General features: G+C 37.3%; 2 protein-coding genes across 21 annotated transcripts in view; both read left to right on the top strand.

Annotated features, from left to right (window-relative positions):
• FBXO25 (F-box protein 25) overlaps window positions 1-18,406 on the top strand; it is a 653,677-nt gene that overhangs the window by 615,982 nt on the left and 19,289 nt on the right. The window lies entirely within an intron of this gene.
• The window catches only part of DLGAP2 (DLG associated protein 2), a 451,834-nt gene that overhangs the window by 406,726 nt on the left and 26,702 nt on the right, over window positions 1-18,406 (top strand). For all 20 annotated transcript variants that reach the window (XM_052697261.1, XM_052697288.1, XM_052697313.1 and 17 more), the window contains one exon: window positions 11,862-12,205. In XM_052697261.1, coding sequence (XP_052553221.1) covers window positions 11,862-12,205 — 344 coding nt within the window. The remainder of the gene's footprint in view (window positions 1-11,861; window positions 12,206-18,406) is intronic.

Consider the following 18,406-nt stretch of genomic DNA (forward strand, 5'->3'; position numbering starts at 1 on the left):
TAACCTATTAGATTTGCTAGACAGCTGGTTCTTCTTTTATTAAAAGGACACCCATGTCCCCTTTCTTGGCAGAATTTGGCTTCAAAGCTGTTCTATGGGATGAGTTTTAAAAGAGTTTTCTCAGCTTCATTTTCTGAAGAGGAGAAAAAAAACACATAGGAGTAGAAAAGAAACAAAAAAATATCATGCAAGAAAGGTGATTCGCTTCTCAGATTTGTGAAGCCTTTCTGACATGATAGAAGCTAGCAGTGGCAGAGATAAAGCTCAGCCCATCTATTTAGCTTGATACTGGCAGGAGGTTTTGTCCTGCGTGCTTCTGCAGCTGGGGGAAGCCTGCAGAATGGGTGAGCCTTCACCAGCTGAAATATTCATGCTGCTTCCTTTCACTTTCAGTAAAAGGAAAGGCAGGACCCTTCTCCTGGCAGCAATTCTCCTGCATACCTCAGTGAATGAAAAAAGACACCTCTAAGGAGTCTTCTCAGAAGCTTGACATATATTCACTCCTGAGTTTTAATAGATGCCTGTATGTCAGGAGCCATAATGTTGATGTGCACTGAAAATATACTGTTTTCTGTGCTGGCTGTAGAGAGGTCATTTTCAGTTCTGACAACTGAATTTTTACTAGCTGCATGTAGTATTTGATCCATCAGAGGTTTTAGTCCATTAGTTAATTTAATTAAGCATAACAGTCTGGAATTTGACCAGACTGCTTGCTGACAGAATGGCCCTCAGCTTTGTTATGTTTTCAGTACAACACGGATGCGAGCTCTATTCTAGCTTCCTCACAGTACATACAGTCTTCCAAAAATCATAGTGCAGCCACCAGAGAATTCCTCTCCTGTGGGTCCTAGTGAAGATACAAGGACCTTTAAAGGCTGTGTGCAAAGTATAAGTAGAATCCCATTATGGCAGAGCAGGTCTTGTTCTCATAGGGTCCCACTTCTAGCATGTCCATTCACGAGTAATGCTATTTCCAAAAATGTATTTTCAGTCCCTTATTGAAGCAAGTTTGGTTACTTTCACTACTTTTCTGTCTCATGGTGAGGGTGTTCTGATTAATTCTCACTGTGAGGGATATTACTCCTAACTTGCAAAATTGCCTTTTCCAGGAAAATAGAATCCTAAGGGGCAGGTGCCACCCAAATTCAGACAGTCATGATGGCAGAAGCCAAGCAGGTTATTTGCTATTTAAATAATGCTATATCTATATTTGAGTGGAGTGATACAGAATTAAAAGAGAAAAATTCTCCGGTAATCTGTTTTTACTTCCAACAAAATCTCTATTTTGTTCATATGAAAATCTACCCGGGATGCTTGCACACTTCTGTTAACCCCTCAGAAACTCCCATCTTCTATTTTGATCTCTCTGAAATGGAATTTGATCAAAGCTTGTATAGAATTCTCCATTTCTGTGCATGGAATTTTGTTCAGACTTGGATCTACCCTGGAAGAGTGATTTGTAAGCTTGGTATTTGATAGCATTACTTAAGGATCACTGAAAATGAAGTCACTAAAACTGGTGACATTCCTAGAGCATAAGCACAGGAACTTGCCTTTGACCAGACAATTTAGCTGAATGTTGGAGGATCTGGCTCTAGATCAAGTAATTTAAATGTAGATGCATTAATGCAAATTAGTTGTCTGAGTTCCCATGGCAGTAAATTCAGTTTCATTTCAAAGATAATGGGTGGTACCATTTGAGATACCCACATAGGACCTACGATAGAATTGCTTTTTCCTGGACAAGTAGCTACATGCTTGGCAGAAAGGCCTGGGACATCTAAAAAAAATATCAGATACCTATGTTTAGGTGAGTTTGGCTAAGAAGGAATACAGTCAAAGTACCCCTACCTACACAGAGGTGTCTTACACTTACCTAATACCACTTACCAAAAAGCTCTGTACTTCTGGTACACTGTAAATGAAGTATTAAAGCATGTGGAAGGGGCAAAGCGTAGTGTCAGTATGTAGCCCGTTAAAACATATGCACTGGAAACTACAGTTTAGACAAACTCCAGAGCCCTCTCAGAAGCTCACTGTAGACCCTTAAAGGCAACTAGAGGACATCAGAAAGGTCTGGGGAAGAGATTGAGTTTAAAGCAAGTAACCTATCACTTGGCTTTTAGAGTCTGTGAATGCAATATCAAGGGCGTATATCAATGAGTCATCACTTTTTATATGCATTTCTTTTTTCTTATATTAAATACAAATGAACCTTTTGGGATTGTTCTGTGTCCAGAAAAAAAAAAAAAAAAAAAAAAAAAGTGAATATTTCCACTCTTAGTCTCTTTCCCTCAATAAAAAAAACCATAAAATTTCAGTTATAAAAATTCATCCCACCTAATACATATATCTAAAATGTAGCTGTCAAAGGCAGACACATTAATGTCCTATTATAGTCAATGAAATGTGATTTATCCCCTTTAAGATTGGTATCTCTTATGAGATAAGTTGTCCTCTGGATGTTCCTATTTCTCCCTGTCGCCTATAAAAATAGTCTGCAATGATGGCATAGTATGGCTAGCTAACTTTCAGACACCTCAGGTAAAAGTAAGACCTATTTACATTGCCTCATTGGGTAAAACTAAAGATTAATCCTGATCCCATTTAAAACAAGAATAACTGACTTATGGAGAGCCACGCTCTGGCTTGCAGAGTTGAGAGCTCAAAACCCAGCAACAGTATTTGCTGCACCTAAATACAGAACCAGCAGCCTGCAAGTAGCTTTATGAGTATTTTTTTCCATACTGGTCCCAGCTCCATCTGTAAATTGGGTAAAATGATTTCTTCATTTGACAGTTGCCTGTATTGTTGCCAGTCTCAAAAGTGAGCTGTGGGACTGTGTCCAGACTTGCAGATCTCTGTGGATTAAAATAATCATTTAAAGTCATTCATTTATCCTTAATTACAATATGATGTAATCATTTAAATTCTTTAACGCAGGACCATTATCATAACACACTGTTGTAATTATTCTACAGTGCAACACTTCCTTAAGGTTAACTGAGCGAATTGTTTTTCTCGTATTACTGTTTGGAATTCCATACTGAAAGCTAATGAAAGTAAGCACAGAGCTACTGTAAGAATGGGAATAAAATATACAAACAATATAACAAAACCAGTGATAAGCCTACCTAATACATCCGTGAGTTCATTTCAAGAGGCTGCTGGAAATTATTTGACTTGAGTGATAAGGGTTCATGGGAGGTCAAGTAAAGAGACTTTTTTAAAGTATAGAATGGCAGCAATATTGGTTTGATTCTGTCCTACTGAAAAACATTTACAAAATGTTTATTGCTTTCAATGTGAAACAGTAACCCAGTAACAGCAGCTTTTAGTTTTTGGAGCTCTTTTCTCTCACTGTGTCTTACTGTTTTCGCAAAGTGCCATGCAGTCGTATTTCTGAAAAGCCTTACATGCATTCTGTAAAGTAAATAGAGTACAGTTCAAGTGAATTTTTCCTTCCTGCAACTGAAAATCTGAGATTATGCTTTTTAATGCAACTTCAGTATTTTGGAAGCGCATAGGAACTGTTTAGAAGAGCAAAACAGCTGTCAGCACTTTGCCATCTACAGGATGCTGGTTAGGCTATAATTTCTCACTAATTAACTGATCTAAAATAGAACCCTTTGTAACTAGTCCATCAGCAATTCATGAGATTTGTGTTGCCCACATCTCTTTTAACACTGGCAAAGCCTTACAGTTTCTGACCTTGATGTCTTGTTTGATTTGCATTTCTGTTTTGAAACTAACATTAATTACACTGTCAAAACAGATTTTATCGTTTATGTAACATGGGCTTCCTACAGACTTAAGTTTCCTCAATATGGAGATAATGACTTATGCACTGAATGGCTTGATTACAGTAATTCCTTTTATACTGTTCTCCGCCAAGTTCTAACTGGGAGATTGCAGATTGTTTTCAGACTCCAGCTTTTTCCGAATTTAGTGGTCACATTTCCACTTAATTGTTGCTTTCAAATAGATGTACAGAACTTAAGCCTAAAAGGATCTACTATGATTATTGAGTCTAACCTAATGTACACACAGAGTTATAGAGACATCTCATCCAGAAATTTTGCCCTCCCCTGGTAAATTCTAATTAGGGTTTTGTGTCAATTTCATTTTTTTGCAGTGCTGTATAGGTTCTATTTTGCAGAGACAAATACTGCTCAAAAACAGCATTTTGAATGAGATTCTTATGATAGCAGTGTCTCCATGACGTGTCATCTTGAAAAGCACATTAAAAAAAAAGTCATATCTTAGAAGCTCAAATCTTGCCTCATCAACAATACGTTATCATCAAGGACCAGATCCCAAGTTTGTGTGAATTGGTCTGATTTCACTGACTTCAGCACGGCTAAACAGCATGGTCTAGCTTAGTGTCTAAAATTGCAATCAATTCTATGGATTTAAATTCTATGGAAATACAGAGGGGTTGTTTTTAATACTTCCATGGATCTTCAAAGTGACCTTGGGCCAAACTACTACTAGCTGCCATGCAGTAGCAAGGAGCAAGGAAATCAGACTTGGCCAGACCCTTGGTGTAGGCAAATTCCATGCAACCTTGCTTCAGCAGCTCACAGGAGAGCAGATGAGAAGAAGCTCCCACCTTTCCAATAAATGCAGGTACCAGAAGAGAAGAGACATTATGTCCCAGTGTGTAGCAGAATCCTGCCAGCACGTTGATGGATACAGAACAGTTGGCTGGAGTGTATCTCACCCAGTTAGGCATTTCAGAATTAGAGCCCTGATCTGAGATGGTTGTCCTTTCTTCCATTATGACTGATTTAAAAAAAAAAAAAAAAAAAAAAAAAAGGCTGGCATAGGGTGAATCATTTCCTGGTTAAAAGTAATAGTAAAACATCTAGTAAGTAGCAAGTAGAATTGTTCCCAGAACAGAGATCAGACAGCTAACTTGCTCTGTCTTTTAAATGGTAATGTGAGCTGGGATAGATTCCACTATGAGGTTCTCAAATACTGACTGTGTCTTGAAGATATGATAAAACCAACTGCTACTATAAAATCCCACTTAAAAAATTGACACAGGATAAATGCAGTGCTTTGTTCCCATGGACTGTGACAACATGAGACCATCATTATTGAGACATGATAGCAAGAGACCACGATAACTTAACATATGAATTTAATGTCTGAAAAATATCCAGGTTTACCTAAACATAGTACACATTAAATGATCCATCAGGGATAAGAAGTTAGGTAGTTGGCACCTGGACAATGCTTTCAGTTTAGGCATGTATCTTAAATAAATTGCAGCCTGTCATATAAACTGTGCTGATAAAACTCATCTGGGTGTAAGTAGTCTGTCCAAGAAAGTATCTCATAAAAATATTATTGTAGATATTTCAGCTGTTTCTCACTGTTTAATCTGAAAAAGCAAGAAACAGATTCTTTACAGGTATCCAAGTATAAAAATATTCTTTCTCCATTTGGAAGTGGAGATAGCTGGCTCCTATATTGACTAGGATTTATTGTGGAGGGCAGAACAGGAAAAGAGGACGAGTGGGAAGATTCAGTAACAACTAAAGTAACCATCTGATTTTGTTTGAGAGATATTAACCACAGAGTAGATTGAAATTATCAATTTATTTTAAAACAAAATTATCTCTTGAATTTCAAGCACAGTATGATATTGGTAAGTTTTAATGACTCTTTTTACAAAGCTTGAATCTCCTTACAGTTCAGAAAACTACTCTCATAACCTTGCAAATGGAGAGACTCTTGAACATGAAAAGCCCTCAGAAGTGGCAGGATCATTCACTAGCAAAGAGACAAGCAGAAGTGTGCATCTTCCCAGGGAGCAGCAAAGAGAAAAGCTGGAGGATTGTACAAGAATGGGATGTGTCTTCCTTAACTGTCCTACGCCTACATGCAGCCATTGTTTCAGTTTAAGTGTTAAGTGACTGTCTGAGTACTATTTTGGAGGACTGGCATTTATGTTCAGACAGCATTGCATGGTAATGGAGCAAAACATTTCTTTCTGTGTAGAGCCTGAGTACATCTTGCTCTGATATTAAAAGATAAAGCAAGTCCAAATCAAAGATGTATATCTTATAAGTGACCAGCAATGGCACATATCTGAAATAGCTGGTAATTTACATTAACCTTTGCCTTTTATTCCTGCTGATCACTTTTTCTTAAAATTAAGGAGCCAGAAGCCACACATGCCAAAACTAAGCATTTCTAAATCATCTCATTTTGAGTGAACTTTAAAGGAAGAAACCCCTTTCTAGCACTTCAGAGTTTAGATTTAGGAAAAGCCAGATGTGCTTTGTAAAAATTATACTGCCATGCCTGACACCACATTGTTTTAATTGTGTTTCTCATTGGAGACCAGTATATAGCAGGAGTTGACCGTAGTCACATATAAAGTCACACATATGTTGAGTGCATCTCAACATCCTTTCTTTTCAGTTGGTACACGTGTTCTTAATCTTGACTTGCATGGATCAGCAGAAAAAACATCAAAGTGTTCATGCTCTTACTGAGAAATGAATTTGTTCTGTGAATAAGGGAACACCTTCTCTGAGAAGTCCTTTTTGATTTCTTAACGATCTTGAAATGTTCATCATTCTTGGAGAAGTAACTGTTACACAACCACAAGTATCTTTATATTTTAGGATTAGACCAGAGGTCTGTGAGGGCACGTAATGAAGAGACTTCAGGGCATTTTAAGAAAAGCCATGATAGCTGGGGTTGTGAAAACCTTTTGCTGGAACAATGTTCAGAGTAGCCGAAAGGCTATCTGACAGCTGAGTAATCCTTTCGTACATGGTTAGATTTAGTTGCAGGCTTTCATTACAAGAAAGACTCTTTTTTTTTCCCTTCTGAAATGATTTCAGGGCTAGCATTCACCTTCTCTGTGTGAAGGAGGAGACCTAGCATCAGCTTGGGATCCCCTGTGGCATTCCCCTTGGAGAGGCCCAGGCTGCCTGCAGCAGTGTGCCCTGGGGAGCTCTGCCTCCAGGACAACTCCATGCTCCCTGCAGAGCAATTATCCTCCTTCTGAATAAACCTTCTTACAAAACAGAAAATCCAGTTTACTCCTGCTGTGTGTCACAAGGGACAACTGTTCCTTTTAATTGATGGTGCTTTCATGTAAATTCATCATCCAGTTAACTTTGTGATCTCAGCCTAAATAATGTTATTTTGACTAAGTGCTTAGTGGTTATATTGATTTGTGACAACCCCTCAGGTGATTATATCTGGTAAATGGACCAACAGCAGTGATTTATTAAAAGTCTGCCTTTCAAAAGGTGTTCTGAATGTCACCTACAGCCACTGATATTTCATCTGACACGTCAAGTCTCTACTTCTGCCTTTTGTCTCAGAATCTCTACGGATAATCTGAAGTTATATCTGAACTGAATGATTTTAGTCATTTTATTTCTAATACAAGCTGTGTTTGTACTGAAATATGGACTGAGAAACTGACTTATTTCTATGGCTGTAGCAACACCAGCCTAACACAGCTTTAGTCAAATGCAGTGCAGATTCAGCAGGATACCCAACAGCAGGTGTATCAACTAAATGAAAACTTCAAGTTAGTTAAGAATTATCAGGAAATTGGTTTTCATCTTCATTTTTTTCTGGCCCTCTATTCTGTGCAACAGCACAGAACCATTTTCTTTTCTCTCCATTTGTCTAGCAGTGTACATGAAGGAAAATCCAGTGGAGCTGATTGCACCTCTTTATATTGAGGTCAAGCAAGTGCCTGAACAGTTAGTGCTTTGGTTCAAATGGGAGTCTGAAATATCCTTACAGTTAAAATTAGAAAAACGTTTTTGACCATTTTTGTCATTATTGTTGACAATTATTAGCTAACAGATGGAGACAGACTGTATCTTCTGATCTCCAAAAATAATTTTTCCTGCTTTATTAAACAAGGCAAAAAAATAAATTCTGCTTTCTATATTAAGACAGCCTTTGAATACAACAGGAAGGAAAATTCAATTTCTTTCTCATAACTCCTTCTGTGTTATGTTTAAATGTTAAAAAGATACGTTTTGTTCTGTCTACTCGTTTTATCTTTGCATTTCAGAGCAGCTGCAGATATTACAAATTGATTAACAGTGTAGCAGAATGGTGCTTTCCTTTTCCTGAGCCTCATTCCTTAGCATTGGTAAAATATCAGCAGGGCCCACCAAGCCTCCTCAGAAAATAGTGATAAAAAGTAACAAAATCAGCAATCTCAGGTCAGGTTCTGTGGGCCACAGAAACAACAGATCATCCAGGATTGATATTTTCCAGGACTGATGTATGTCAAAATACAAAGCTCTGCTTAAGCTGATGTCCATAACTGAAATCAGTCTAAAGTCATAGAGAGGCGTTCTGCCCTCCTGCTTCCCCATTCTCATGCTGTATTTCCTCCTGAGCTGTTGTGCTGGCCCTGACTCCCAGTTTGTCTTTCTGTGGCTGGAGACAAGCATCCTTCTCCATCTTCATCATTCCACTTTGGTTTCCTGCCTCTGTTCCCCAGCTGGACTTAGGCACTGCGCTCAGTGCTGAGGTGGACACTGTGGTGTTTGTAGGCTGGCGGACCAAAACATCAAGCAGGCTTCATGTGCTTACTTCCAAATAATAACCACTAAGGCCAATAAAATTTGCAAAGTTGCAAATCATGCAAAGCTGACAATAGCTCCTCTCCCTCAGCATAAGAAAGGGATGAGTGATGGAAAGGAATTTCCTTTCCTATTAGGAAAAGGTATTGTTTGGGTTTTTTTAATGTATAGTATATGGTGCTTATGACTGCCAGAAGCAGATCCAAAAAGACACTGCAGGATAACAGAAACGCTCACTGATGTAATAATTAATCATAAATTAAAAAAATAAAAATAAAAGTTGAAAGTGACGTAAAATTTCATGTTTCAGACCATTAGACAATTATTTATTAGAGGCATAAGAACAGGCATTACCAGTAACCTATGGAGTAGTAGACAACTTATCTCCTATAGCCCTCTCCTAATTTATTAGTTATTCCTTAAGCCAGTGACACATACCCAGTTTATCTAAGACCAGTCTTGATCACATTATTCATCTAAGTTATCTCATTTACTTCTATGGAATCACTTGAGTGATTGAAACAAATAGAATTTGGTGTTAAGATTTGCCTTGCAAATTCATGCCTCCATCCCCTTACCTGATTTTGTTAGTTTCAAATTAGTCCCAGATTTCTGTGACTCTGAAACTGTTGTTCCAGATATGAACTCGTTAACTGTGCAGAGATGGATTTTTTATTCCCTTCTCAATATTTGATCTCAATGAAGAAATTAAAATTAGAAATTAATCAGATTTCTTTCTGCCATATTTAACAGTGAATATGTATGCAGTTTCTTCACAGATTTTCAGACTTTCAAATAGTTTTCTTTTTAAAAAATGTAAACAAAAGTTAAGTAGCTATGAAGGGTTGCCACACAATTTTAACATTTTTCACATTAATGTTGATTAGACAAAAGAGAGATAAGCAGCAGGGATACATTTCCTTGTGATGTTTCAGTATCACATTCACCATATGTTTCATTATTCTGCTCTTCTTTTGGATGAAGACAGTTGGTAAAAAAACAGTAAACTAGTTATAACATTGGCAATTTTTCTTATGCTATAGATAAAAATAAATTCTATTTCAGGATTTCCCTGAACCCATTTCATCCCTTTTTCTGTCTCTAACAGTTCAGCAAGCAGTTCAGCATTCTGAATACTTGCATCTACATTTGGAGGGGGAAGGGAAGGAACAGTATTACAGCAACTCACTTAGTGGAAACATTTCTTAGAGGCATTGCTTATGCTCATAAGACACTGTTTTAATTTCTCAACTTTACAGCCTCTCCCTTCTTTCATGAACTTTCTGTATTCCCTAAAGTGGCTGGAAAAATATTGTTTTTTTCTTTCTTCTTAACTGCTGGTTACAAAACTGACAGGAGATAAGATTTGCGATAGGACAATAAAACTGCACTTCAAAAACACACACCATCCCTGAAACTGAAGAGCTTGCTCTCACTGGTAGAGCAATTTAGCTCAGAGCAAGACTCTCTTTAAATCTCTACCAGAATTGAGCTGCATCAGTAGTAATTCCATACGTGCTTCAAATGAAGATTTTCACTTCTTAGTTCTGCCTCACTCTCTTTTATTTATGATCACCATTTTATTTATTATTATCAAGAATCAAAATTTCAGAACGTCTTTCTCTAGGCTCAGTTTTTCACATGCTTGCTTGGTGATTCAGGCTCAGCAGTCCCAGGTACTAGCAAATTCCTAAAGCTGCTGCTTCTCTCTAGAGAGCTGAAGTGTAGCCTCCTGTTCCAGCACAACTGGAAAGGTGCTGCCTCTGACTTCACTGCTCATCAGCTCATGTCTGTATAGCAGGAACATTTTTAGGATCCCTGTTGGACTCAATTAACTCAAATCCAAGGTTAACTAAGTAATCCTCGCAACATCCAGTGCATTTAATGACACCTGAAAAAGGCAAACCTTTTTGTTAAATCATTCTTTATATTGATCTCTGTGTGTGTGCTACTTCAGCTTTTTTTTATATAGGGAAAGGTAATAATTTTCTTTCCTGTAATTATATGGATGTGAACTGGGTTTGATTTTCCTGTGCAGGAATGTGGGGAAAAAAAGCATATTACAATGCAATTTTATACCAGTCACTAATTTTATGAATTCTATGATTGTATGTGCTTTGCAGTAAAAACGCTTTTATCACAGAAATTCTTATACTAGTACAAACACAGTATAGTGGGCTTAGGCAATAAAATACCATAAGGCTTTGAGCAACCTGGTCTAGTGGGATGTGTCCTTGCCTATAGCAGGGGGGTTGGAACTAGATAGTCTTAAAGGACCCTTCCAACCCAAACCATTTTATGATTCTGTGATAAAATAGCTATGTGATATTAATCACTATCTATCTCTATGAAATTTAAAAGATTTTGTAAGAAGGCAATATTGGCTGAATCCTGCATCCTGTATAGCTCCCTTGAATACGTTATGGGCCCTTCTACTTCAAGATAGGATCCACACGAAAGTGGTTTTAGACCTGCTCTGCTCATCACACTAAAATTCTTAGTTCTGCTCATTTGCATCCAGTTCTCTCAGTGTTTCAGGCCAATTTTTATATCTGCATATCCATATTCTCTGCATTTGAATCTATCCTTCTTCAATGTACATTCTAAGGATTTAAGGCTTGCTGCAGGATTGCGAATAGAATGTCACAGCTTTGGGTATTATTTATATTTATTTGTTGTACAAGTATCTGGTAGCTTTTCAGATATTATGAAAATGTTTACATGCCTGAATTTTCTTCAAATCTTGAATATTTTTAAAAGACAGGCTTCTTGTCCAACAAGCCAGTACTACTGGAAATACTTATAGATGAGTAAGTGTGGCATGAAGTAGAAGTTTCTGTTCTGTTCCACTGCCTTGCCATTACTTTCTTAATGCATTGTATCAATAACGGGGACACAGTTCAGACTGAGAGTAGAAAAAAATCTCTCCCTTTATTTTTCTCATCAGTTTTATCCATTGGTGAGCCACCCCGACAGCACCACAGGTCCCTACCCAACCCAACCTTGAGGGTCAGACAGATACACACATCCTCATTCCCTTTCATCTTCTCTGTAATGGGAGTCCCATTGCCACCTGGTTGAAATGAAATGTTGCTATGGATACATGTCTGACTAAACAGTGAGGTTTACCAGGAGCACTATGTTGCACTGTCTTCAGTAGAATAACCTTAGTGTTACGGTGAAAATGTTGTGAATTTTCCATCTGGTTAATCTTGATTTCTTCTCCCCCCATCCATTTCCCCTCTCCCCCTTTTTTTTTTCCTTTTGTTCTTTCCATAGCTGTAACTTACACAAGTTACAAAAAAACCCCACCACCGGTACCCCCACGTACCACATCCAAGCCACTGATCTCAGTGACGGCCCAGAGCAGCACAGAGTCCACCCAGGATGCATACCATGACAGCCGGGCCCAGCGGATGTCCCCGTGGCCCCAGGATGGGCGAGGGATGTACAACTCCACAGACAGCTTGGACAGCAACAAGGCCATGAACCTCGCCTTGGAGACTGCAGCTGCCCAGCGCCACATGTCGGAGAGTGCCTCCATCCGAACCAGCGACAAGGCCATCCTGGTGACTAAGGCAGAGGAGTTCCTCAAGAGCCGGCGTTCCTCCATAGGGATTCAGGTAGCCTATCATTAATATCTGTTCGGTGATGAATTGCTTGCCTTCTTCCTCTAAGTAGCATAGAATGAGTCATTCAGCTTCACCGGCTCTAATAATCTAACAAACAACCCCTGGCTGCTCGGCGTTAATTGTAATTCACATCATGGCGAAGTGGCTGTGCAGGGAAGTCTTCAGCTGATACGCTGTACCTGGAAGAAAATGAATGAATAAATCTCTAGGGAGGTTACCTGTCATTAGCACTTGATATGAAAATTTTACTGCAGAGCTACAGGTGAACAGCATGTTCATCTCCTTCCCTCCATGAATTCAGTCCTTTTTATAGAATTCTGTTCTTTTTAAAATGCTTCACTGTATTTTTTCCATTATCTTTCACTTTTGACCTTGGAAAATGTGTGATGCTGCTGGAACCTAATTCTACCTACCACTCTCCTTTTAGTAGTAGATGTTCTGCTGGGGAGAGGGTACCAAGTTAAAAAAAAAGAAACTTACTGATATATTTACATCATAGGCCTGAGTGCCCTGTGAGGAACTCACATCAGTAAGGACAGCCTCAGAGTTTTCCTCCATTTGTCCACCATGTAATCATACCTTGCAAAATGTCTGGCAGGAAAGTTCACCCATGAGATATTGTATCCAGTGAATGAAATGTTTCCCAGTGCAGATTTTGCCTGGTCTTTCTTCTATTAAATGGAGAGCACTGGATACATCATAGTGGCAATTTATTAAAACACCTAGGGATTATCAATTAGTAATAAAAAACAGAAAGTTGAAATTGACAAAAAATGAGTTGAGACACAGAAGTGGATGGAAATTTGGGTTTCTACTCTGCTCTGAATTTTAAGTGTGCGAACACCCCCTTTTAAATCACTGGATCTACTTTTGCCTTAAGACTCTCTACTTTTGTGAGATCAACTGTAGCAGAAATGCCATGTGTTTTGGCATAGTTACAGATATTGCCTAGATCTGGAGAGGGTGATAGTCCATGTAATTAAGCCTAGTGAGTGACTATTCATCTACGAAGAAGTCTATAAGAAATAATTATTATTTTCTTAAAAAGTAGGGATTCCATTTCCACTGATTTCATGATGAAATCAGAGAAAAATATTTGGCTTAAGCAATCCATAGCTACTGGTTGAACTTTAATATCACAGTGCAGTATAATATCACTGCTCCAGAACATACTAGACAGACAGGAATACCTAGGCTTTGTCAGCAAGCTGCTTGCCCATTTCTCAACATAAAAGCATTTGCTTTCATGCAGAATCCAATTTAAAAGCAATGGTAAAATATGCAGATGATTAATTTTAAAATGTTTTACAAAGTAATTAGTGTATACTAAATTGTTTGGAGAAGGGGCTTAGAAGATAATGGCGAAAGGATGAAAAGAGCAGCAAGTCCTTTTTAGTAACTTTTACCCCCTGACCTGAAGCTTACTCTTCAGAAGGGAATTGTGTCTAGTGTTCTTATCTCTTCTTTACAGCAGCTGTGTGCAGCAGCGATACTTAACAATATTGTGCCTTGCTTCAGTCATTCCTGGTATTTCAACAATTAATTCTAGAACTTTGATCATATCCCTTCGTCCTGTTTCTCATCCTATTTCTTACTGCAGGTGATGACCAATAATTTTCACCCAGCTCCAGCTCTCTTTTTTTTTTTTGGTGTGTTTAATAATAAGTGCATGTAGTCTGCAAAAAACATTTGCGCAATAATCTACATGCAGGCAGCAGATCTTCTGTATCAGTTGTCATCTGAGGCCTGGCCCATAATTCTGATCTTCAGATATGCACACCAAAATAGTCAAGCATCTTAGAAGGATGAGCTGTTATCTTGTGAGAAGTACAGATTGTTTGGTTGCTGCAGTAGATAAGGTTAAAATTGTGACGTTAGTCTTAACACAGCATCACAGTAGTATATTTTAGTTTAAGGTTGCTTGGTTTTTTTGTTTTGGTTTGGTTTTTTTTTTCAGTAAGTTTCAAACTTCACATTGGTGTGAAAAATTCTTTTCTGCAGCATTTCTAAGCAGGAAATGCATTTTGTCATATTATTGTTGCTTAGTGTGAACAGAATAAAAACAGGGGGTAGTGTACCTGCATTGCAAACCACATAAATAGTAATTTATGTCCCCAAAATACAGCTAAACTATTTCTTCTAGACTTCTGCATGAAAGAACCTCAGAAAAGGATGTTTTTTATTTGCATATTTCCTTGATTGACTAAATGACTTGTTTTCTCATTATCATGCCATGCCAGGGTAATGCATTTGATTTGCATTTATTTGCATTAATTATTTTGCTATCAGGGTGGTTAATTTGTGGACTTTTTTTGATGTTTCATTACTTTAACACATTAATGTTAGAATGCTTGTCAATGGAACTTCACACAGTAAAAGCGAGGCATAAAGAATGACCAGTGCTGCACGTGGCATTGCTGCAGACTCAGCCTAGGGCTGCTGTGTCCTTGGGATATGTGGTCTGCCTAGTGTGCGTGTCATGAACAGAAGTCCTTTTATAAAGTCTTGGTGTACTATACAGCTGCCAAAGGATTGGAATATACGAGCTCAGAGAGCCCAACTCACTAGGAAAGCATTGGACTTACTATAAATTGACAGTAGCATCCAATTTTCAAGGACAAAGAACAACACAGCCATTGTAACCCGTCTCATGGGATGCTAGCCCTATCCCAGATTAGAATTTTGCACAACAAAAAGTTTCAGAAACAGAGCTGTTTCACAAAGCTGTTGGTTTGGACTTTTTTTTAATTATTTTTTTAGCTACCATATTTAAATAAATTAAATATTCTCAGATATATCAGCTGGAATTTGAGACAAACTGCTGATCCTCAAATTGAAGTGAATTGCAAATTACTGATACTGGAATTAAAAGTATAGTTGACATTCTGAAAAATATATACACAATAAAGAATTAAACTCTAGTAATAGTAGTAATTGTAATCTTCATACCTGTCTTCTGTCATGACAGCTGAAGACTTCTCAAAGTATTTGAATTAAAATGCAGGGTAGAGATTGCCCAGAGTAACCAGTAAGTCAAGAGCAAGGTTATTACTGATGCATACTTTTAGAGATTATTCTTCATACTTTAGCATACCCTTGTATTTATGCTAATGATTCATATTCAAAAAATGCTCTAGCTATAGACCATTTCAAATCAAAAGCATTAGGGTTGTACAAGGGCTGCTCCAAAAGTAATGCCTCCAGTTTTATTATGTTAACCCATGGCATCAGAGATGGATGTTGGTGTTATGGCAGTAGGGGATGAACCTTCCCACCAATATTCCATCACATTTTGTTGCCATGTGACAGGCAGCAGCAGAGGAGCAGTCTGGCAAAATGGCATCTAACGAGAAAGTGCATACAAAAGAAAAGTGTGAGATTGAAGTCAGATGCCCGTGCAGATTTTAATGAGAATGTCATACAGGCTTTGGTTCAGTGCTGAAGAAAAAGCATAAAATGCATAACTAATGGTGGTGACAATGTTGCAGAATAGCACTTTGTAGCTGAGAATCTGCTCTATCAAATAGTGTAATTCTGTTCTTGATATCTGTTGTAGTTTCAGTGGAAATAAATAGGAGGCATTGCTTTCAGAGCCACCTAAGTAAAATACATGAGAAAACATCAGGAAATTACTTTCTATTTCAAATATTTCAAAATATGCCTTCCTTTGTTTCTTCTCTACTTAAGAGATATCAGGACTTCTCCAAATAATCAGAAACCATGCAAGTAGACAATGTGAAAATAAATCTTGAAGAGACAAATTCAGCCTGGTCTGGTGGTTGGTGATCCTGCACATAGCAGGGGGGTTGAAACTAGATGATCATTGTGGTCCTTTTCAACCCAGGCCATTCTATGATTCTATGATTCTATGATTCTATGATTCTATGATTCTATGATTCTATGATTCTATGATATTTGTGGAAATGAACTCTAATGGTAGAGAATGGACTCTGTTATCTTCATTTATTATCAGAGATTACTCTTCAAAGTATCTAGGGTTATGGGTGTTGTTTTTTTCCCCTCAATTTTCTTTATTAACAAGTTCTTATAAATAAAAAGCTTTATTCTGTAGAATTAGTGCAACAATTAGCCATCTAATTTTTTGTGTGTCATAAGGTGATCTAATAAATATTCGATAATTTTATATATGAATATAAATTTGTATATAGATAAATAATGTCATTACCATCTTCTATTAAAATCTTTGTTTAAGAAGTACTAAAGCCCCAAACTAAAATTTCCCCATAAGGCATAGCATTCTACATGTACTTGGCACTCTTACAGAGATGAGCATCTACATTTTCTTTGTACTGTGTTTAGGTTATAAAATTCTTGCTAGCGCTCTCCTGCCGTGTACACATATTAATCAAAAGAAATATTCCCATTATTTCACCGGTCTTTGAATCATAAATGATCCAAAGTTTTAGAGGTTATCCTAAAATTGTTGAGATCTTCTTAAAATACTTGCCAGACTTTTGTGGAAGATAAGTGTGTGAAGTCCTGGGCTTGCAGAAAGTAATGAAAGTTTAGGTAGCGTATCCATGATAAGAGGCCATAACTTGACATTTGAAGTTGAAGACTTCGGTTTTAAGTTTAAAGACCCATGTATATATATGAGTCAGAATTCAGAGGCTTATTTCATTATTGGATTTCCCAGCCAGTCATTGCATTTTAACATCCTCATTTGTTAAAAAGCTTAGCAGTTCAAGTTGTTGTTAAAAAAACAGCTATGGTTATTTTAAAGTTATCTTTATGTTTAGTCTTTTCACAGATTAGTGTTGCTCGTTTTTTTTACTGCCACTTAACACAATGAGACATTCTAAGTGGGGAAGGTTCAGAACGCTTCCAGAACATTTGTTGGTTCAGAACAATTTGCCACAAAGTATTAAATGCACCAAAAAAGTTATGAGTAATCACTGTTGTGTGCATTACTCTGATGTTACTATCTCATCTCGGCTTGACACAAATCCCATTTCTAAACTCTGGCATGCATTTTTAGCACAAAGTGCTTTCTTAAAAGAGCTGTAGAAGTTTTCAGCCTGTTGTACAATATTATTGTGTAGCTAGCACTTAACTGTTTTGTGCAAGGTATTTGACTTGCCCAGATGTTCTTCTGGGAAATACTGGAACAGCAGAATGGGTCTTTGTAGTCAGACAAAAAATCGCATAAATATGTAAACACAGGTATATTTTGGTGTATTTCTGAAAATGTATTTTAAAAAGTATATGCTTCTTTCCAATGAAAGTGCTCCCTCAGTTAATGGAAGCAGCAGTTGTTAGTACTGCAGTTTATTTTAAGCATTTTTTTGCATACAAATGAGATCTTTTTACCCAATCGATTTTCTGCATTCACAACTGGGTTTACTTGATCTATTATCAAATGTAGTATTTTCTTCCTCTTTTCACTCATTATCACTGAGAAGCCTATGCAAGACTGAGAAGAATTATAATTGTCATTCCTGTGCATCATCAGAGAGATTGTTTATTAAATTCTAATTATAGAACATGTAGACTACGGCAGTAAAAACCCATTGTTTTCCCAATGCAACCCAAATTGCATGGGGAGAGATAATGTGGCCTGAAGGACTGTTATTACTGATGCTTATGAGAGAGAATCAGAAAATACCAGGTTAAAATCTCTTTTCTTAATTATTGAATATATTAACTTTGAACTTTCCTCAGAGATGGTATGTATTAAAGCTTAAGATGTAATTTTTAGAAGACTGGAATGTCATGTTGAAGTCCTTAAGTTCGAGAGCAGAGTAATACTTTAATAAAAAAAAGTAAGAATTGCTCTTAAGAAGGTAAAAATTATCAGCTAGGAAAGCTTACCAAATGCTTGCAGGAATAATTTAGTCAGTGAGACATCCTTGCATAGAATGAGTGCCTATAAACAAACCAAGATTGATTGTAACAAACAACTTATTTGCAACACTGATTTGCATTTATTCGAGTAATTCTGTGTAAGTATAATTTGCTCGTGGATCATTTTTTACTAAGTCAGTGCCAGTATCCAGCACTTAACTTTCACGTTTTGAGCTGGATTAGTCAGTGACTGATCATAGAGGTTTCATATTATTGTCTATTCCCTGTTTTGTTGGCAAAAACAGCAGAGAGCTTTGTTACCTTTGGAAAAGATAATTAATAACAAAGTTATCCTAAATACTCTAATACACCTACTGTAAATGTCAT

The sequence above is a fragment of the Tympanuchus pallidicinctus genome, unplaced genomic scaffold (assembly GCF_026119805.1).
Source record: "Tympanuchus pallidicinctus isolate F22 unplaced genomic scaffold, pur_lepc_1.0 scaffold1, whole genome shotgun sequence".
NCBI classification, from domain to species: domain Eukaryota; kingdom Metazoa; phylum Chordata; class Aves; order Galliformes; family Phasianidae; genus Tympanuchus; species Tympanuchus pallidicinctus.